Raw genomic sequence first — 23,477 nt, 5'->3', positions numbered from 1 at the left:
ATGCTTCATGAAGTTCTTGTGCTGTGTTTTTCAGCTCCATCAAGTCGTTTATATTCTTCTGTAAGCTGTTTATTCTAGTTAGCATCTCATCTAATCTTTTTTCTAGGTTCTTAGTTTCTTTGCATTGGGTTAGCACATGTTCTTTTAGCGCAGAGAAGTTTGTTATTACCCACCTTCTGAAGCCTGTTTCTGTCAATTCATCAGATTCATTCTCCATCCATTTTGATCCTGAGCTAGTGAGGAGTTGTGATCCTTTGGAGGAGGAGAGGCGTTCTAGTTTTTGGGGTTTTCATCCATTTTGCGCTGGTTTCTTCCTGTTGTTCCATGTAGAGCGGCTGGGCAGGTACTTTTAAGTCTACTGCAGCAGTACTCCTAACCACCTCTTTTCCCAGGTGCTCTGTCTTAGGAAGTTGGGGCTTTATTTATAAGTTCCTGACATGCTGCTGCCTTTTTTTCATAGATGCCCCACCCTGCACGGAGTAATCTAGTCACAGTCTGCCAGCAGAGGTGTTGCTGAGCTGCCGCAGGCTCTACCCAGCTGCTCTGTGAACTGCCTCGGTAGTGGTGGTCGCCCTTACCCCCACTGAGATGGGCCATCCTGGGTCCAGCTGCACTTGCTGTGAAACTCTCAATCCAGAGCGTTTCAGATTGTTTGTTTTGTGGGGGTGGTACCCGCTGAGCCAGATCACCCGGCTTCCTGTCTCTGCCCCCTCCCTTTCAATTGAATGGGCAGCTCTGTCTCCCAGGTGTTCCAGGCACCAGTTGAAACAGCAACCCAGTTTTGTGTGAGTTTCTGTGCACCAATGCAGCACCGGCTGAAACCTCCATGCTGAAAACTCATGGCGTTTTTCGGCCCAGGAATCTCTTGGTCTGTGGGCAGTGAAAATATGTGTGGAAATGCGGTGGGCACTCACCCTCTGCATTATTCTTGATGTGAACTGCACTCAGGAGCTGTTCCTATTTGACCATCTTGGATCCTCCCTAATTGGCAGTCTTAACAGAGCAGAGAATATACAATTTTGCCTGGCAACAGTTCTTTAAATTTCTGTGATTGTTTCCAGAAATAGAAAAAATATTTGATTGCTCAGCAGTCTCTTGCCCAGTGTGAGATTAATAATGGAAATTCTATTTCATGGCATTAAGTATTGAACTTGCGCTTCTTAGTTTCTCACAATTTAATGTAGATACAAGAAACTTAGGGGAAAAATGGTGACAGAATAGAATAGAGAATTCTTAAAGGCAGCTGGTGAACTTTTCAGATGAACCCCAGAATAGATTCATCTCTTCAGGGAATGTTTCTGTAAGTATAGCTTCCATGCATATTCAAAATATAGGATTTGGTTAGTGAAACATTTTTATAGGAATTTTTTTATTTTTATTTATTTATTTATTTATTTTTTTTTTTGAGATGGAGTTTCGCTCTTGTTACCCAGGATGGAGTGCAATGGGGCGATCTCGGCTCACCGCAACCTCCGCCTCCTGGGTTCAGGCAATTCTCCTGCCTCAGCCTCCTGAGTAGCTGGGATTACAGGCACACACCACCGTGCCCAGCTAATTTTTTGTATTTTTAGTAGAGACGGGGTTTCACCGTGTTGACCAGGATGGTCTCGATCTGTTGACCTCATGATCCACCCGCCTTGGCCTCCCAAAGTGCTGGGATTACAGTCGTGAGCCACCCCTCCTGTCCCCTGGAATTTTTTTTTTTTTTGAGACAGAGTTTTGCTCTTGTTACCCAGGCTGGAGTGCAATGGCGTGATCTCAGCTCACCACAACCTCCGCCCCCTGGGTTCAGGCAATTCTCCTGCCTCAGCCTCCTGAGTAGCTGGGATTACAGGCACACGCCACCATGCCCAGCTAATTTTTTGTAATTTTTAGTAGAGACGGGGTTTCACCATGTTGACCAGGATGGTCTCGATCTGTTGACCTCGTGATCCACCCGCCTTGGCCTCCCAAAGTGCTGGGATTACAGGCTTGAGCCATCGTGCCCAGCCTGGAATTTTTTTAAATAATTATTTTACTTTTATTATTTTTAAGTTCCAGGGTACGTATGCAGGATGTGCAGGTTTGTTACATAGGTAAACGTGTGCCATCGTGGTTTGCTGCACCTATCAACCCAACCCATCACCTAAGTATTAAGCCCAGCATGCATTAACTTATTTCCTTAATGCTCTCCCCACAACCCTCCCTGAACAGGCCCCAGTAAGTGTTCCCCTCCCTATGTCCTTCTGTTCTTATTGTTCAGCTCCTACTTATAAGTGAGAACATGTGGTGTTTGGTTTTCTGTTCCTGCATTCGTTTGCTGAGAATAATCTTCCAGCTTCCAGCTTCATCCGTGTCCCTGCAAATAACAACTGATTCCTTTTTATGGCTGCATAGTATTCCATGGCGTATATGTACCACATTTTCTTTATCCAATCCATCATTGATGGGCATTTGGGTTGATTCATGTCTTTGTTATTGGGAATACTGCTTCCGTGAACATACACATGCATGTATTTTTATAACAGAATGATTTCTATTCCTTTGGGTATATACTCACTAATGGGATTGCTGGGTCAAATGGTATTTCCAGTTCTAAATCTTTGAGGAATCACCACACTGTTTTCCACAATGGTTGAACTAATTTACATTCATACCAACAGTGTGAAAGCCTTCCTATTTCTCTGCAACCTCTCCAGCATTTCTTGACTTTAAGTAATCGCCATTCTGATTGGCGTGAGATGGTATCTCATGGTTTTGAATTTCTCTAATGATCAGTGATGTTGAGCTGTTTTTCATGTTTCTTGGCCACAAATACACATATATGTCTTTTTTTGATAAATGTCTGTTCATATCCTTGCATACTTTTTAATGCAGTTTTTTTATTCTTGAAAATTTGCTTAAGTTCCTTATAAATTCTGAATATTAGCCCTTTGTCAGATGGATAGATCACAAAAATTTTCTCCCATCCTATAGGATGTCTGTTTACTCTGATGATAATTTGATTTGCTGTGCAGAAGCTCTTTAGTTTAGTTAAGTCCCATTTGTCAATTAAAAAAATATGTTTTATTAAGGTTTTTCAAGTTTTTAGAAATGTAGTCAAATTCTAGAATTTTTTTCTACCTAATTTTTTTTAAACCTTGTTTGATACATAGTTAGGTTTATAATCAGAAGGTAAGTTTTCCTAGATGTGTTTTTGTTTTCCTGGATATGGCCCAAGACCAATTGTTGCTCCAAAGCATTTGTGACGAAGAATGACCGAGTATCTGATTTATTTAGTCTCTCAAGCCATTTCACTACCTACCATGTCCAAGACCCCGTAGGTTTAGTGCTCTGTAATGGCTGCAAAGTAAATGGACCATGAAGAAATGCTATGTTCTTCCTACCTAATTCTTCGTTCCAGACTATTGTCTTGTACTAGTGCTAAGCATTTTCTCTTTGTGATTTGCTGAAAACCAAATTCTTTGTCAAAGAAATACTTTCCTTAAAAATGAGAAACCAATCTTAAGTCTCATAAATCTAATCGAGGATCCTTCTATCATAAACTTAACTGCCTTGATTTTTATTGAGATTAGCCAAATTAACGGCCAAAAAATTCTCCCTTACAGTAATTTGTTGCCCTTACATTGACTTTAAAGGTTTGGCATTTAATTCTCCATCTTGTTCTTGAAGTAAATTTCCTGAGAACTGTCATTTGTTACAAGCCTTGCCACGAAGGCACGTCATGAAGACTCACTTCTGCCAAAATAGTTCTAGCTATTACATTCCTCTGCGATCACTTTTTCTTTCATAACTCTAAATTAAGATTTGACACACAGTGAGACAACTCAGTCTAACAAAAAAGAATCTGGATGTTAGAGTCAAATAGATTGGGATTTAAATTCAGGTTGTGCTGGTTACTAACTAGGTAACTTCAGGCAAATTCTATAATCTGTGTGATCCTCACTTTCCTCTTCTGTAAAGTAAGGATGTTACCTACTTGTGGCATTATGTGAAGATTTAAAGGGACTCTTTTAAAAGCACCTATAAAATGTCTAGCATATAAAATATGCAATGAGCGGTATATTTTAAAACAATATTATCATCCTATTGCCTTTGCCTGTCTTATACCCTGAGTGATACCAGTTGAACTACCTGACTGAGGGCCTGCTTGGTGCCAGACATGTGCTAGACATTTTATATCACTACCTCAATGACTGTAAATCCCTTTCTTTCACGTTCCCAGTTAAATTGGTTCTGTGACTTAAATGTTCTTGTCCTTTTTTCTTTCCACAGGAAAACGGGCCTCACTATACATCATATCCCCCATCACCAGATTTGTGACCTGCCATCTTTCAGTGCTTCTTGGTTCCCAGGATGCCACTTCCTCCACAAATTGCTACCTGTTGAAGTGATAATTCATTTTTGCTGTACAGACCCAGAGAGCCTTTTGTCCCCACCTCTCTGGTATTTTTTTATTGACTGTATATTTTCTGGCACATAAACAATCTAAAAATGGTAGGCCATTCTGAACTGCATACAATTTAAATTTGTATATTTATATCAAATGTAAATGTTCATTTTTAGATTGTCGTTAATAGAAATGGGGAGCAACTTTTGAGTATCTTTAGTTTCTTGAAGGACACCAAATTCCGCGTTATATAAACCACCAAGACTATTCACATCATCTCTTTAACATTGCACGCTTCCTTTGTGTACTTAATTGATTCTCGAAATATACAGATCCAATGTATGCTAATCAGATGCATTGTTTGCTTCAGATCCATGGTGTTAACACCATGTACATTTTATAAAGATAATTTGGCTATGTTAAAAGAGAATTATCTGGGACCAAGAATGTGGAAATGTATCTGACAAAAACATCAAAATCATTAGCAAATACAGGACTTAGAATGTTAATGTACAAGTTAAGACTAAAGTTTAAGTACTGAGGTTCCTTGGATGATATAATTTGTTAAGATTGCCACTATTCTAATCTCAACAGTGTGGGGAAACAAGAAGACTGTATCTTCAGCCTTTTTCCTATCATCATGGATGATTTGGTCTTATTCAGAAGGACCGCACATACTAGTACTCTTAACAGCATCTCCCAAGACTCCAGTAGTGAGCAGAGAGTGTGCTGTCTTCCAGAGTCATGAACGATTTTGGTTAGCTATTAGGTCTACTACCTCTAAGGACATTTCATAGCAGCATCTCTTGAGTTGCCTGCATCCGTGTGGAGGAAGTATGTCACAGTGAACAAATCCAGAGACCTGATAATTTGCAGACCACTTTTACCACTCAGGCTCTACTTGTGCCTTAGCTTGCTTATGAATAAAAATTAGAATTATGCTGTCTTCCTCACAGAGGTATCATGAAGATAGCATTTAGAAAGGGCTTTGTTGTGGTGGGTTATCTTCAGTTAGTTTTTAAATGGGAATAAATATATATGAGGGAATGCTACACAGCATTCCTCTTGTCCTTGATACCATTTGAGTGATTTTTCTTTTTGTGGGGCAGCCTTTTTGTGGGGCAGGTCCTATAATTCACCTCCTTCCTGCTTTGTCCAGAGTCACTTCTGGCCTGCTCCTCCCTGGATGCTGTACTTCAGTGAGAGGCATCTGTTGGCCATTTTAAACGTTTATTCTTGAGTTAAGATGAAACCATTGTTATTCCCATCTGGGTATCTTCATACTCTTGTTTCATTGCTACAGCCACCTCCCCATGGCCTCATCTTTCTCACCCCATCATGTGCATCGGCAGTTCAGAGGAAAAAAGCAGAACCTTTCTGTTCCATCGTGTGCTCCAGATCAGTGCTTCCAAGGGCCCATTCTTTTTTGCCCAAACCAATTCTTCATTGGAGATCAAAGAAACATACTCTCTTTATTTACAATAGGGAAATCCCCCTATAGTTGCATTAAATTCATCCTGTATTTTCTCATATAAACAAGAAGGGGCTTTACATTTTTTAGATAACGGTTCTTACCTTTTGCATGTATTGAACACATTGTCTTTGTGTCAGACCTCAAATTGCTCGATCCTTAATACATCTATGTCAAGGTCGTCTTTTATGTCCCCTAGGTTACCACATCCAGGCAGCCAGTCAGATGTCAGCTGTTTAAAAAAAAAAACTTTCTCTCAAATAATACTTTTTTTTTTAACCCCTCGGGTCCTGTGCCTGAAAAGTCTGAAACTTCAACATCATCTTCTACCGTCAATCGTGAGGTCATATTTGAGGTATCTTTTTCACAAGGAGTAGCTATGAAAGTCTGCCAACTTTTCCTTGTTAAAGGGGAACTTGGCTGCCTCAAGCATCTGACCCGAACCATTTTCTGTATAGATAATAAAGTCTGTAAGCTTCTTGGCCAATTCGAAAGGAAGCAAATTTATATATACAGTTTCTTACAGGCAATAATTTTGAAAGGATGTTTCTTCGCTATATTCGTACCAATATATTAATGTTTAGGGACACAAGCAGGAGTCTACATATGCTGAGATTTTAGTACAATTGATGTCCTACAGTGTAAAGGTGGCACAGAACTAATACATATCAGCTGTGTTTTATAATTCAATGATGATTAAAGAAAGATAAGGACCACTGTTCTCACTGAAACTAAATCTGATGTGGGACCAAGTCCATGCTTTTATAGATGGCTGAAGTGTTGTAGAATGAAGTTGCTTTAACGTACCAAATCCTAGAGGAGAAACATAGTGACCTTGACATATGATAAAGTAACATTTGGTATACCAATTTGCCTTCATGAAAACGTTTAGCTTGAATAATACATGCCATTTTCAATGACAGATTAGAGGTGAAAGGGGAGACTAGGTGGAGATGACCACCAGCATCCTATGTTAATTCAAAGCACCACCAAGTCTGTAATTAAACTTTGGTTATGCCAAATGATAATTGAATTTTTGAAGACACAAATTATAAAATCATGTCTTGCATGATTAATAAATTATTTATTAAATAATTTATTAATCATACAAGGCATAATATTTTTAAAACAAGTATATTCCTTGCTTCCACACGTATTTGGGTTCTTAATTCATCTATATCCAAGCCTCTTGTTAGTGAAAATTACTTCTTAAAAGGTAAGCCTTTATTAGACTCTTGAGGGCAAATGGTACATATTCCTTTAATGTATATTTTATTTTATTGGCTGGTGCTTTATTTTTTCTTTTTCTTTTTTCTTTCCTTTTTTTGGAGACAGAGTCTCGCCCTGTCACCCAGGTTGGAGTGCAGTGGTGTGACCTCAGTTCACTGCAACCTCCGCCTCCCAAGTTCCAGCAGTTCTCCTGCCTCAGCCTCCCTAGTAGCTGGGACTACAAGTGCATGCCTGGCTAACTTTTTTCTTTTCTTTTTAGTAGAGACAGGCTTTCACCATGTTGGCTACACTAGTCTCAAACTTCTGACCTCAAGTGATCCGCCCACTTCGGCCTCCCAAAGTGTTGGGATTACTGACATGAGCCACCGCACCCAGCATGTATTTCCTTTTTCAAAGAAATACATCTGCAGTATTTTGAGAGTAATTAGCAGAGAATTTTTAGAGTATTTTTGGTAGGAAACATAGATTTTTTTAAATCAAATTTCTGAAATGGAAAAGATAGAAAATATTACTTCTTTCTAAAGAAGGATAAGTGTAGTCACTCTAGTAGAAAAACATCGCTTGCCTATTTCTTCCTCTTTTCTGTTTGCTTGGATATTGTTAAATTCAAACTGTAGGTTTAGTCTTGTCTTTGTAACAGTTAATGGAGAAATGATAAAATTAAGTATTCAGTGTAAACTAAAGATCACTCTTTGTATTTCCCCTGATACATTGACTGTATGTATGTATATAGAGTTTATATTGCTTAATATATAAACAGAAATTATTAGAATTTGAAGTACTAGATAAAGGAGAGTTGTGTGGTTCTAGCGACAGTGGATTGATTGTATTAAGGACCAAAACAACTGCAAGATAATATAAAACACCTTGAAAACTGGAGTTAGGTTTCTATTTTCTTTTTTAATTTTATTTTATTTATTTATTTTTTTTTGTGAGACAGAGTCTCGCTCCGTTGCCCAGGCTGGAGTGAGTGCAATAGTGCGATCTTGGCTCACTGCAATCTCCACCTCTGGCATTCAGGCAATTCTCCTGTCTCAGCCTCCTCTGTAGCTGAGATTAGAGGCATGCACCACCACACCCTGCTAATTTTTGTAGTTTCGGTAGAGACGGGGTTTCACCATGTTGGCCAGGCTGGTCTCGAATTCCTGACCTCAATTGATCCACCTGCCTTGGCCTCCCAAAGTTCTGGGATTACAGGCGTGAGCCACCATGCCTGGCCAGGTTTCTGTTATAGATTCCTCAAGTTGTAATCATCATAATTTACGTGCACTAGAGTGTTTTAATTATGTTAGCACTGATGCTACTTGTCATATAACTCTTGTTTTGTAATTACTGAGACCATGAAGAATGAAGGAGAGCCTTACCTTACCATAGTCATTTTGGGTGAATACCATAAACTGGGTGGCATAACAACACGTTATTTCTTACAGTTGGAGACTGAGAAACCCCAAGATCAAGGTGCCATCCAATGCAATTCCTGATGAGGGCCATCTTCGGGTTTGCAGATGATCTGCTTCTTGCTATAGTCTCACTTGGCAGAAAGAGAGAGAGAAAAAACATGGTCACTTTCCTGTCTCTTCTTCTAAGGACATTAATCCCATTGGTGAGGGCTCAACCCTCATAACATAATTACCACCCACAGGCCCCACTTTCAAATCCCATCACTTTTTATGTTAGGGCTTCAACGTATGAATTTGCAGGCGAGGTGGAGAACACAAGTATTCAGTTTATAACATATCTATAATCTAGGTCGTTTCATAAACCCAGATATGAGAAGGATTGCCTGGTAGGCCTAATCATATATACATGCACAAACATATATGCATAATCTGCTTGACTTTCCATTCTTAGAGTCTGACTTCTGTGTTCCCTATGTAAAGAACATAGGGCAATAAATAACCTAGTTCAAGCTTGATTCTTACTAAGCTAGTCCTTAACCAGATGGTATCAAGATCATTTTAGATATTAGTGACTCTCTTATAATTAGTTACTAACTTTATTTTTTACAATTCCAAGAACAGCATCTTTGAATCTTTTCAATTATAGCATGCCTTAAATGTGTAGGACCACTGAGTTCAGGATGAAACACATAGATATACTCTAGGTAAATTATACTAACAAAATCACAACTGCAAGATGTAATCTGATACTTTTGTTGGACAGTAAAGAAAATACATTTTGTATACACAGTCACACATTTTTTTTGTAATGTGTCCTGTTAATGTAAGCACACAGTCATCACAGACTGAGACCGGACTTTATTAGACCAGATCTTGTGAGCTAAGTAAGAGCTTAACGTATATAACTTATTTTAATTGCTATTGGGCAAAGGAAACCTAATGCTTACAATTTGTTTATTGAAAATTCAGAAAGCATTTAGGAAAACTTTGCATTTTAAAATATTTTTGGCTGATTCTGAATTAGAAGTTAGATCCATTTTAAAGAGGGTCTTAGCTACACAAATATAGCCTATAAAGAATCAGTAGTGAAATAATAATGTTTATATTGAACCCCAGGATGAGACATTATTTTTTCACCATTTACATCAGGCCTTTCTCTAATTACCAGAGTTAACCTAAAGAGTAGTTTAAAACCGTGAATTTTATTGTCAGCATTCTCTATGGAGACCTGGACTAGTGCTTCCCAAACTTACATGTGCATGTATCAAATCAGCTGGGAATATTATTAAATGGAGATTTCAATTCAGTAGTTCTGGGGCGGCTTCTGGAATGATCAGTTTGCAACAAGCTCTTAGGTGTTATCAATTCTCCTGGTCTCCAGACCACAGTTAGAGTAAAAGAGCATAGACTGCATTTAGCTTCCAGATTTTCTCTTTGAAGGGAAGGAGACAGAACTATCATTGTAATCCTTTCTGTGGTCCAGGCCCTATAATATTCATCATCTCTTCTAATCCTCTTAGAAATCCTGTGAGGTTGGTGGTAATAGAAGTTAAGTGGCCTGCTGAAGACCACACTCACAAGCAGGACTGTGTAGACCAGTTTTCTCAAACCTGAATAATGTGCATCCTTTTTTAATAAGGAAAAAGTCTCTCAGCCCCTCGGTTTTTGGTTAACATATTTATTTTAATGTTATCTAAATAATATATACGTAAAACTAGATATAAATGCTTTATGTTTGTAGGTCTTACACAAGTATAAAACCAGAACAAGTTTACAGGTTGACACAAGCAAAACTATGAAACTACTAAAATGTAAAATAGTATTAAATATGATGGATGGTGATGTATTGACAAAATGAAATCATCACTTAAACTGTGTTGATGGCACTGAGGGCTGCAGTGCAGGCTCTCTTCAGTTCAGCAGGCGTGTGCTACTGTGTGGTGATCTAGTTCACCCTGTTTTTTTCTCTTCAGACGGTTTAATTCGTTCAGCACACAGCGATGTTATTTGGTTCTCTTCTAGCCTGAATGCACCCTTCCCCTATTAAAACAGCCTCTGTTCTCCATAAGCCTTCCCCGACTAATGTAGAACTGGCCCTTAAAAAGGAAGTAAATACAAATGCAGAACTAAGCGCTGAAATGGTTCTGCCAATATTTGGTTTTAGTAGTTATCCAAATCGTTCATCACATGAATATTAATTATTTAAAAACGTTTCATCAACATGAATAATGCTTAATTCTCACACTTTCCTACTCCTGACACATACACACTCCACAAGAATTTCTCCTGGACCCCAGTTTAAGAAGCAACCGTTTAGTGGTCAGTAACATAGTAGGCACTTCGGCTTCTGACACACTCAGACATTGGGCCTGTTTCTCAGCCTTTTCTGAACCTCAGTGTTTTCCTGTATTCACTGGGGATAATAATAATTGAATTATTAGAAGGAACAAATGCAATAATGTACATAAAGCAGGCATAGTAGTGTTTATAATGGCAGCCACCACTGCTTTGATTGGAAATAATAACAGCTAACATTTGAGGATTTACTATGCCTAGAACTTTGCTAAGCTCTTTACATATATATATATATTCCATATATATATATATATATATATTCCATATTGAGTGGTAGAATCAGGATTCAAATACAGATCTGACTCCAAAGCTCATGCTTTTATAAAAAATAGTTTAAATATAGAATATCAGTGTAAATTACTTATTTAAAAAGTTTTTTGTCCTATATTTTCTCAAAAATATTTATTATCAAATTAATGATTCTATAGAGGGTAAAATAGCTAAATTTCCTTTTAAAGATTGTATGATGTGCTGATTTCAAATCGGCATGAAATAAATACAGATTTCATTTAAAGGCAGTCGTGCCAGATTGTGCTGCAGAGAAGGAATATTAGGACCATTGGGCTTAGTGGTCCTAATATTGGCATTATTAATGTCTTGCATATTTATGTTCAGTAACTAGTAACACGAGATTCTCCCTGAATTGCCATATAGCCTTTTTGCCAAAGAAGCATTCCCTTCAATCAGTATTATTCTGATATTCCATGACAGTTTGTGTGAAGTCGTGTACAAACATCTTTTTTTTTTTTTTTTTTTTTTGAGACAGAGTTTCGCTCTTGTTACCCAGGCTGGAGTGCAATGGTGCGATCTCGGCTCACCACAACCTCCACCTCCTGGGTTCAGGCAGTTCTCCTGCCTCAGCCTCCTGAGTAGCTGGGATTACAGGCACACGCCACCGTGCCCAGCTAATTTTTTGTATTTTTAGTAGAGACGGGGTTTCACCATGTTGACCAGGATGGTCTCGATCTCTTGACCTCGTGATCCACCCGCCTCGGCCTCCCAAAGTGCTGGGATTACAGGCTTGAGCCACCGCGCCCGGCCATGTACAAACATCTTAATGTTCATATGTAAAACATCTTTCAAAACTTTAAAACAGTTTCTAGTCAGTCTTTTTTCTTAGTTTTCTAAGATAAACTGCAGTTCTGAAAAATGAAGAAACATACTATAGGCTGAATTTTTGTTTGTTTTGCTTTATCTCTCTTTGGGTAATGGGAGAAAATACTAGGAGAGAGTTGCAAAAGAAACTAATCTGGTAACTATTAACAAAGATAATAGGTATCAAATTTAAAATTTTTCTCTACTTACTGAAACATAAATTTGCACAAATTATTAAAGTAATGGAGACACAGGAAATGTGAGGCTGTTACTGCATTTTGTTAATTAAGATTATCTTAAAAATATTTCCCTTATTGAATCCTAGATAACACAATAATTATGGTTTATGTTGTGGGAGTTACTGATTCTTTCCATTGCAGCCTCTTTTCTACATCTTGAGAGTTTTAAGTTTACTGAATTAATTTCTCTCCATATGTGTGGGTTATCAAGATAGAATATATCAAGATTCTGTAATACTTCATAACTGCCTCTACATATCACACCATAAGAAAATTGCTCCTCCGGATGCAATGGCTTGCGCCTGTAATCCCAGCATTTTGGGAGGCTAAGGCGGATGGATCACCTGAGGTCAAAAGTTTGAGACCAGCCTGGCCAACATAGTGAAACGCCGTCTCTGCTAAAAAAACAAAAACAAAAAAACTACAGAATTTAGCCAGGCATTGTGACATGCACCTGTAGTCCCAGCTACTCAGGAGACTGAGGCAGGAAAATCACTTGAACCTGGGAGGTGGAGGTTGCAGTGAGCTGAGATCGCATCACTGCACTCTAGCCTGGGTGACAGAGCAAGACTGTCTCCAAAAGGAAAAGAAAATTGTTCGGGCATAACATTTATAGATATAGCCCAGTCTTCCTAATTTTCTTCATTTCAACCATGTTACTTGACTTGAGTTAGAAGCCTACTTAAGTTCCTTTCTCTTACTGAATACAAATAAGACATTTTTATATAACTTTTCTTTTACTTCTTGAATAGAATGACCTCTAGTCTTTTGCTTCTTTAAAATCCAAACTTATTTTTTATTAGTAGGTTTATAAGGCATTTGACTATTTATGTTTTCTAGTTTAGATGTGTCTGACATTTACATTTTGAAATAATATAAATTATAAAATGTATTTTTAAGTAGGTAGGTTATGTTATCTATCAATTTTATTTCCAATAGTAAATTAGGTGTTAAAATTTATTAGGAAATTTATTTATTACACTGAAACCTCTTATTTTACAAATGAAATGGAGGCTCAAGCTAGTGAAAGCATGTTGGACTAAGAGCCAAATCATGTAGATTCTACGTCATTTCAGGGTGACTTTGCCACTGATAGCTTGAGCTGTTTGGTTGATAACTACATCTGCACAGCTGTTAGACTTTAACATTTTCCCTTATGTCCTCTAAAGAAGGGTTTTTTTAAAAAATTCATTATTTATGTTTTGTTTAGATGACATTTGCTTAGCCAAGTTCCAGGGGAGGACCAGAGTTCGGGGCCTAGCAGCAGAGGTTAGCAGTCATCATTCTGGGACTATGAAAATATTTTGAGGTGGGTTTAATGTTAAATTTAAACATTTGGATTTTTGTTTTTATACAAATGCTCATTTACTGTCTCATCCCTTAAGTAGAAATTCCTCCTTTGGGCAAAGTTAAACAGGAAAGTAGCATTTAGAACCACTTCTTGGGCAACCAGATAACACTAAGAAAATGTTCATCTGAATGTGATGAACTTACGCCACCTAGAAAACGGCACAGACTTTGACAGTGATACCCTATGAAGTGCCAAAAGCATGCCAAGGTAAGCTTCATAATAAAATTATGGAGGCCGTTACAGGAGAAAATGCATTTTTACCTATGAGCTCATTTTTCTGACATTAATTTGCTAGCATAGAAATTCTAGCTCGTTCCTGCATGAAATGGGCAAGATCACAATACAGAGAACTCTATACTTCTTCCACTCATTCAACAAATCATTACTAAGAATCTATATGCTAAAATAATATTAGCTGCTATAACAAACCGTCTGAAAATGCATAATGGCTTCACCACAATAGAAATGTATTTTTCACATAAAACCTAAACAGATGTTCTTGATGAGCAAGCCGCTCTTCTCCAAGTCCTGATTCAGAGACCTAAGCATCTTCAATATTGGGGCTCTGCCAGCTTCAACATGTGGCTCCCAAAGGATTCGTGCTTTTCTGCTTCAAGCTGGCAGATGGGAAAACAGCATGGAGGACCTGCCCACAACGTTTTTATATGCCAGACCTGGAGGTGGCACATACCACTTACATTCAAATGCCATTATGTAGAATCAGTCACTGGGCTACACATACGTGCAAGGTTAGGAGGACAGAAAATGTAGTCTGCGGGCCCAGGAGGAAGAGAATAAGAGTTGGTGCTCAGCTTTCTGTATTAAACTTTTGGCCTATCTGCTTGGTGCTGGAAACATAAAATTATAAAAGAGATATTCCAGCTAAGTGGAAATAAATTGCAACATAGTGAAAGAAATGCCTTACTACAGATACATCAAATGCCACTTCACAGAGTAAGTCAGTGACACATGATCACAGTTTTGCCTCAAACAAAATCCCTGGCATAACTTGGGACACTGTGAACTGAAGCTCTTAGTATCTTGAATCCCTGTCACCATGTGTGCAAATACAGGCATAGCTTGGAGTACAGTATGTTCCATTTCAAATAACTGCAGTAAAGTGAATATTGCAATAAAGCAAGTCACCAGAGTTTTAATTTCTCAGTGCATATAAAAGTTACGTTTGTAGTGTGCAATAGCATTATGTTTTTTAAAAGCCAGTTTACATACCTTAATTTAAAAATTTCTTATTGTGAAAAAATGCTAACGATCATTTGAGCCTTCAGCAAGTCGTAATCTTTTTGCTGGTAGAGGGTCTTACCTTGTTGATGGCTATTCCAGGTGGTGGCTACTAAAGCTTGGAGTGACTATGGCAATTTCTTAAAATCAACCAGCTATTAAGTTTTCCACATCCATTGACTGTTACTTTCACGGAAGATTTCTCTAGCATGAAATGCTGTCTTATAGCATTTTATTCACATTAGAACTTCTTTAAAAATTGGAGTCAGTCCTCTCAAACCCTGCCAGTGCTTTACCAAGTTTGTGAAATCTTCTAAACCCTTGTCGTCATTCCTGAACATTCGACAGTGTTCAGAGCATCTTCACCAATAGATTCCATCTCAGGAAACCACTTCCTTGGCTCACCCATAAGAAGCAGCTCCTTATGCATTAAAATTTTATCATGAGATTGCAGCAATTCAGTCACATCTTCAGGCTCCACTTCTAATTCAAGTTCTCTTGCTATTTCATCCACATCTGCAGTTACTTTTTGCATGGAAGTCTTGAACTCCTCAAAGTCATCCATAACGGTTGGAATCTACTTCCAAACTCCTATTAAGGTTGATATGTTTACCTCCTCCTGTGAATCACGAATGTTCTCAACGGCATCTAGAATGGTCTTTTATGGAAGATTTTCAATTGACTTTGTCCAGATCCATCAGAGGAATTACTATCTAGGAGAGCTATAGCCTTACAAAAAACGTATTTCATTAGTAATAGGACTGGAAAGTTGAAATCAGTCCTTGATCCATGGACTGTAGAATGGATGTTGTGGTAACAGGCATGAAAATTTCATCTTGTAAATCTCCATCAGAGACCTTGAGTGACCAGGTTAAGTGCATTACCAATGGACAGTAATATGTTTAAAGAACCCTTCTTTTCTAAGAGGTAGATCTCAACAATGGCTTAAAATATTCAGTAAAACATGCTGTTAAACAGGTAGGCTGTCATCCGGGCTCTGTTGTTCCATTTCTAGAGCACAGGTAGAGTAGATTTAGGATAATTATTGAGGGCCATAGGATTTCTGGAATGGCAAATGAGCACTGGCTTCAACTTACAGTCACCAGCTCCATTAGCCCCTAATAAGCAAGACTTTCCTTTGAAGCTTTGAAGCCAGGTATTAACTTCTCTCTGGCTATGAAAGTCCTAGAGGTATCTTCTCCCAGTAGAAGGCTGTATTGTCTACTTTGAAAATCTATTTCGTAGTGTAGCCGCCCTCATCAGCTAGCTCGATCTCTGGATAACTTGCCTACAGCTTCTGCATCTGTTCTTACTTTTTCACTTTGCACTTTTATGTTACGGAGACAGCTTTCTTCCTTAGACCTCTGCTAGTGTCAGGCTTTTCTTCTGTAGCTTTGTCACCTTTCAGCCTGCATAGAATTGAAGAGAATTAGGCTCTTGCTGTAGATTAAGCTTTGGCTTAAGGAAAGTTGTAGCTGGTTTAATCTTATATTCAGACCACTAAAACTTTGTCCCTAACAGTAATAAGACTGTTTCAATTTCTTCATATTTTGTACTCACTGGTGTGAACTTTTAATTTCCTTAAGACACTTAGCTTCACTCTCTCTTGGCCTTTTTTTTTTTTTTTTTTTGAGACGGAGTTTCGCTCTAGTTACCCAGGCTGGAGTGCAATGGCGCGATCTTGGCTCATCGCTACCTCCGCCTCCTGGGTTCAGGCAATTCTCCTGCCTTAGCCTCCCGAGTAGCTGGGATTACAGGCGCGCACCACCACGCCCAGCTATTTTTTTTTTTTTTGTATTTTTAGTAGAGACGGGGGTTTCACCATGTTGACCAGGATGGTCTCGATCTCTTGACCTCGTGATCCACCCACCTCGGCCTCCCAAAGTACTGGGATTACAGGCTTGAGCCACCGTGCCCGGCCTCTCTTGGCTTTTGATGCCTTTCTTCCTAAGCTTAATCATTTCTAGCTTTTGATTTAAAGTGACAAATATGTGACTCTTCCTTTCAGATGAATGCTTAGAGGGCATTGCAAGGTTATTAATTGGCCTAATTTCACTATTGCTGTGTCTCAGGGAATAGGGAAACTCAGAGAGGTCGAGAGACAGTAGAACAGCCGGTCGGTGGAGCCGTCAGAACACAGCATTCATCAGTTAAGTTTTCCATCTTATATGGGCATAGTGTGTCCCCAAAACGACTACAGTAGCAACCTCAAAGCTCACTGAGAACCATGTTAGTATAATAATGAAAAAAACTTAATTGTTCTTGCAATATTGGCACATCAGTGTTGCGGTGTCTGACATGTCTTGCTAAATGTGACAGAGACATGAACTGAGCACATACTGTAGGAAAAAATGGCACTGGTAGATGTGGTTGGTGCATAGTTGCCTCAAAACTTCACATAAAAAGAAAAACATGTTTTTGCCAAGCACAATAAGACTATGTATGCCAATAATCTAAAACAAACGGGATGGAGGAACATCTAGGCATTCTTTACTGAATCCTGTAATGATCTTACTACTCAAAGGAAGGTCTGTGGATCACGGACATTGACATGTCTGGAATATAGACTCTCAGGCCCCACCCCAGCACTACTCCATTTTATCAAGGTGCCCCAGGCAATTTACATCCACATCGAGGTTTAAGAGTCCTTGTAATCCTGGCTCTGGCATTTACTAGCAGTGTGATGTTAGATTGCATCATCTCTACCTGCACCTTGTCGTCTGTGAAATAGAAGGTGAAGTGACAGGTAGATGGGGTGCATGTAATTGGATACTGGGGTATCTCCAGAGATAATGTATACAAATGTTAACACCTCTTGCTTAGTGAGCATTGGTTATTTTCGCATGCTAAGTACTTTCAAAAGTAGCTGTAAGGGGATGCAGCTTTCAAATTATAAGTATCTGAGCTCATCTTTGATTCACGTTTCCAACATAAACCCTTACCCTTATTTGTGTCATATTAAGGGTTTTTAGCCTATTGAAATGGTGAGGAGGATTTTTATTTATATGGTTTAGTGTTTGTTCCTTAGAGATGATTAAGCACAGAAAAAATAAGCATTTCCAAAGTCAGCAAAGAGTGTTTGTCCTAATAAACCCTAATATAGACAAACAGCTATAACTTCAATCAATGAATTATGAAGTTATAAACTTAAAGTGTCCACAGAATCAATCTAATTTGTTGAATCTTGAGGGACACTGACTGCTTAATGGACTTTAGTCATATGTTGTAACTCTAGATTAACTGAAACGGGTGAAACAGAATATTTATATGCAGAATAATTTTGTGCAAACAGCAGATAACCTGGTTTTCAACTTTCTTGAAAACATGTTTTTAGTGTAATCTTTGTGCGTCATTTAGTAAGTGTATGTCTATTGAGATTCACATTTTGTAATGATTTGGAAAGCACATCCAGATCTTTCAGTGTCTCGGTCTCATCCTTCTCATACTGTTCCAGTTTATCCTATGCGGTCAGTGTAGAAGGTTATCGGATGGCGCAGAGTCTGTGCTGGGACTTTCAGAGCGTCTTCAAAGTGAGTTCCTAGTATCGACTTACTTGGCTTTTGCCTCTTTTTCTAAAAGCAAATTCTAATGTTAAAATTCCTTCGTGTTTACTGACGTTATGGGATGCTTTACTTTAGGCTCCTCGAATTCTGTAAAGCTGGGAAAGAAATGAAAGGCTTTAATTCTTCCAGCTCTTACTCAAGGAAAGAAGCAAATCCAGCACCAATTTGAGTTCAAGTAGGAATAAGGGACTAACTTTAACCTCAGTTGCTGAAATATACCATTGATTTGTTGGAATCATGAACCAGTGGGAACTTTTCCAATTAAGAGGGAACTCTGTTCAGTTCCCATCTACGTCAAAACTTGTATATATTTCTATGTATTCAGACTCTGCTTCTCAGTCCATGGAGAAATGAACTTAAAGTTTGGAAAGGAAGCCTAAGTATGCTTTACAGTTGGTTTTCTTTTTAAAGCACTTAGGACAAAACTAGAACTCAGAGGTGCTCAATGCTTTCTTGTTAAATCCATCCTACTGGTATGGAAAAAGGTGTCCTAGCAAACGTAATTTTTTTAAAAAATTATTTATTTATTTTGTAGAGTCTGAGTCTTGCTATGTTCCCCCAGCTAGTCTCAAACTCCTGTCCTCAAGTGATCCTTCTGCCCAGTCTTCCCAGAATGCTGGGATCGCAGCATGAGCCACCACACCTGCACAGCAAACCTAATTTTGAGCCTAACATAACAGCTGTGGGAGTTACACAGGAAAGAAATAGGAATCCCCCCTTTTTTGAGAGAGAGAGAGAGAGAGAGAGAGATCCCGCTTTGTCACCCAGGCTGGAGTACAGTGGCATGAGCATGGCTCACTGCAGCTTCGACCTCTCTAGCTGAGGCAATCCTCCCGCCTCTGCCTCCTGAGAAGCTGGGACTACAGGCATGCACCACCACACCTGGCTAATGTTTTTTATTTTGTGGAGACAGAGTCTTGCTATGTTGCCCAGCTGGGCTCAAACTCCTGGGCTCAAGTCATCCTCCTGCCTCTACCTCCCCAAGTGTTGGGATTCTAGGCACGAACCTTTACATCTGGCCATACCTGGGGTTTTTTGTTTGTTTTGTTCTTATGTTTATAATTATGTATTGTGGCATGTACCAAAATCAAACTATAATACCATAATCCTGCACTGTATTCTATTTTAATGTAAAGACTCATATGACATATGCCTATTTCTATTCTAATCTTTTATGGAGTATATCCTTTTTTGGTATATTTATTTTTAATTTTGTAGCAGGTTTATTGAGATATAATTTACATATTATAAATATCATTCATTTAAAGTATACAGTCTAATCATTTGTAGTATACTCCCACAGTTTCATGTCCATCACCACAATCTACTGTAGAACAGTTTCAACATCCTAAAAATCTCCATACCCATTTGCAGTTATTCCTTATGCCCACTGTCCTCCATGCTTCCTCCTATGTCTGGGTTTTACTGCAGTGTGTGCTCCCTCTTAGACACTTCTTCATGATGTGTCTCATAAATATTTGTTGAATGAATTAACAAATTAACACGTGCGGGTGCATGTGACATTTTGATACATGAAGGGCATTGTATCCACACAGAACACTACCCATAAGTGGCAGCTACGGAGTAGCTGAAAGGGCAGTGGAACAGATGTCAGAAGAGTTGATTCAATCCTAACTCTGATTCTTACCAGCACTGCTGGGCCAGGTTCAGCATCACTTACCCCTTCCAAGTCTGTTTTCACATCTATAAAATGGAGATATGAACATCTACTTCACAGGGTAGTTGTGAGAATCAGTTGAGAAGATCTGATCACAGTACTTGGCACAGTGCCTGGCCCACACTAGGAAGGTAATTATTGTTTGTTCATCAATGGAAGATAAACCCCTAGGTTTGTGACCAGGGGAACTACCTGCCACCAAATTAGAGACTAAGGAAATCTTGTAGCAGATATTTCCCCTGCTAGGGGTTTAAAGTAATGTCATAGCACATTTCAGTGTCTCAGTCTCTCTAGTTTTCTTTTTCAAAAAAGATAATTCTAGAGTAAAAATAACAACTACTGTGTTACCTTCCCTCACAACCGCCACCTCTCCTCTTTCTACATAATAGCTGTGTCTTCTCCACATGCTAATGTTGATTCCTCCTGTAGAGCACACACTTTCTCATAGGCAAGCACCATTCATCGGCTATGAAGAACTGACCTAGGACGTATTACCAGCTCCTCATTCCAACTCAGCAGTATTTGTCCCTCCTTTCCTTTACCATGGGTGCAGAAACCATCGCCAGATGGAGGAGCTGCCTAACAAGCACTGGCAGCCTGGGAATGATTGCTAGGTCTTCTTTCAGGGGCTAGGGAACATATTTACTGGTCTTTGCAATTCTTATAGCTGACCCCAGAGTTGGCTTAGCAGATTTGCTGTGCATGTGCATCTTAGGAAAATATCTCCTAAATAATAGTAATGAAATAGTAGCAGCTATCATTTATAGTATGCCAGGTATTATAAAAAATATACATATATATTTTGCGTTGTAATATACATATAATATAGTATCCAGGCATTGTAACATACATATATATGTGTGTGTGTATATACATACACACACATGCACACACACACATACTAGTTTATTGAGGTTTCTATGTGACCTAATGTATCATCATTTTCTATTGATATATAATAGTTGCACACATTTTGGGGGCACATGTGATATATTGATACATGTAGGGCATTGTAAATATGTTAAGTCTTTATAATAACCTGGCAATTATATTGAATATTGTCAATGAAAAGAAAAACCTCGCAAGTTAGGTATTTTTCTCATTTTACAGAAGGAAAAAACTATCTTAGAAAAGTAATGAATCTAGCTATAAGTTAGCATCAGGGAATAGATTTTGGAAAGTCAGAGACTAGGTAAGCCTACCTATTCAAAGCTTCTTACTGTTGAGCTATCCATTATGTGATATTGGTCTGGTAGATAGAAGTATAGGCTTCAGTTCAAATTGCAGCCCAGCTATTTACTAGCTTTGTGGCCTCTGATATATTTTCCAAGCTTTTAGAATTTCGCTTCTCTCAGATGTAAAAAGTACTTGCTGCTTAGGGTTGTTGTGGGGACCAAATGACTTAACACTTCGAAAATGCTCATAAATATTACTTGTCTCATTTGAATATTCTAATTGCTGTGATCAAAATGTTTCACTCTGCACACTTACACCAGATACACTTGATTTTTTTAATTTCAAGGAATACTCATTACTAATTTAGATGTATATTTGGTATGTCTATCCTACAAGAGAATGGCATTTTAAATCAGAGTTGGCATACTTTTTTAGTAAAGGGCCAGATAGTAAATATTTTAGGCTTTGCAGGCCATAGGGTCTCTTGTCACAACTATTTAAATATGCTGTTGTAGCATGAAAGCCATTTTAGAGCAATACATTAGCAAATGGGTGTGCAATGTTCCAATACAACTTTATTTATGGAGACTAGAATTTAGATTTCTAATTATTTTCAATTATAAGGAAAATACTATTTTTCTTTGTGTTCAACCACTTAAAAATGTAGCAACCACCCTTAACTTGAGGGCCATATAAAAACAAGCAGTGTGTCATAGTTCACCAATCCCTGTTTTAAATAATTAAATGGTCCTTTAAAGCTGATGAATCCAGCAGAGCCCTGTTGGGGAAAAGCATTACAGAAGAGAGACGTCAAGAGCCAGCCAATCTGTCAGCTAGTTACCTCAGAGCACAGTTGTATTAATCACTCCCTTGCCTAACACAATTCATGCAACCCCTTTGAGCTTAACCTTTTCATCTATAAAAATGGGGTAGTGATGTATCTCTAACCCATACCTACTTTTTCCTGGTGAAGGGAGTTTAATAATAAATAATAATTAAATTACTGACTTTTTATCCCTGTGCTAGATATTTGAATCATTTAAGTTCTTCTAATCTTTATTCCTACTTTATAGAGGAAGAAATGGAAGTTCAGGGAGCCATAAAAACCTGTTCCAGGTTGCCATACCAGTGTCTAAGCCCAAGTGCATTAGACTCAAACACTCATAAACTCTTCCAACATCCTTAGTAGAATGGAAGTTCCGTGAAGAGTGGAGACCTCACTGGAGTCCCTCTGCACTACTCCAGTGCTCAGACTAGTACCTGGCATATAGTAGGTACTGAATAAATGCTTGTTGAATAAATGAATGAATTTATGCAAGTGGTTCTTAATCTTTTCTTAGGTTAGGGATGGCTTTGAAAAACATCTTAAAGTTATAGATCATCTTTCCAGATAAATCAGATCTCAAACTGAGAAACCTTGCATTTAGGATTTGGCAGACTATTGAAAGAAGATGCTATTCACCACACTGTGAATAACATTGATGAGAATTCTTTCCTTAGGCATAGCAACTGGATTTTTAGATGTCTTGTTTCTTTCCTTTTTCTGTGTTCATGTTGAGGGCATTACATAGGCCTAAAATGTTGGTTTTTTTTCTCTCTTTACAGTCTGCTCATAGCTCTTGGCCATACTTTTTAAAACTCTTGAGTCTCTTAAATATCACCTTCTCAAAAACTAATACTTAAAAATGACTTTCATTGGATTCAAACTACTTCAGAGTGGAAAATGAGAAGCCTATTAAGCCTAACCTGGAATTTTTTGTCCAGAAATAGAGCTGTGAGGGAAATATCTACCCTTCCTTGCCTGAAGGCCAACCAAGTCTGAAGCTGGTACATTACTCAGAGCAGACCTGCTGCTTCTGCTTCTTGTCATGACTTACAGCTTTATTTTTTACTCCACTGCTTCCTGTTACATCCATGAGAGAAAGTTATCAATATTCATATGTTACTAAGTTCAGGTGTTATTGGTTTATATTCTTTCTCCTATAAAGCATCTGCTGTTTTTGTACTTATCACCTTACATCAGACCTTGAGATCATGACGCACTCCAGGTAAATAAGATTAAGGGTACTTTGTTTTCACATAATAGTATAAAAACAAAATTTGCTGCTTAGAAAACATTAAAGTACTGCTCTTACCTACTCTCCCTTTCCCACTTTATTTTAAGGGTTCCCCTAAAAAGTTCCATTGTAAAACCTACATATTTTCTTTCACTGTCCCTGGAACAAGTCACTCTATTCACATTTTGGTCATATGCCATTATTTTCTACATGACACTACCAGGCTTGTATTCAGCCGCATCAGTTGTTAAAAA

At 38.3% G+C, this 23,477-nt stretch overlaps 1 protein-coding gene and 1 long non-coding RNA gene across 10 annotated transcripts in view; both read left to right on the top strand.

Annotated features, from left to right (window-relative positions):
* Window positions 1-7,949, top strand: part of GDAP2 (ganglioside induced differentiation associated protein 2) — a 73,765-nt gene extending 65,816 nt beyond the window's left edge. For 7 of the 9 annotated variants that reach the window (XM_035252602.3, XM_078332863.1, XM_035252605.3 and 4 more), the window contains one exon: window positions 4,255-7,949. In XM_035252602.3, coding sequence (XP_035108493.1) covers window positions 4,255-4,302 — 48 coding nt within the window. In that variant the 3' untranslated portion in view covers window positions 4,303-7,949. The remainder of the gene's footprint in view (window positions 1-4,254) is intronic. The other 2 variants (XR_013520370.1, XR_013520371.1) reach the window with 1 other exon arrangement.
* A 5,410-nt stretch (window positions 7,950-13,359) lies between these two features.
* The window catches only part of LOC144577086 (uncharacterized), a 45,482-nt gene continuing 35,364 nt past the window's right edge, over window positions 13,360-23,477 (top strand). Inside the window, exon 1 of the long non-coding RNA XR_013520372.1 lies at window positions 13,360-13,468. This is a non-coding gene — a long non-coding RNA (uncharacterized LOC144577086). The remainder of the gene's footprint in view (window positions 13,469-23,477) is intronic.

Source organism: Callithrix jacchus, chromosome 7 (genome assembly GCF_049354715.1).
Source record: "Callithrix jacchus isolate 240 chromosome 7, calJac240_pri, whole genome shotgun sequence".
Lineage (NCBI taxonomy): Eukaryota > Metazoa > Chordata > Mammalia > Primates > Cebidae > Callithrix > Callithrix jacchus.
The sequence above is the reverse complement of the archived record's forward strand: the minus strand, read 5'-3'. Positions and strand labels throughout refer to the sequence as shown.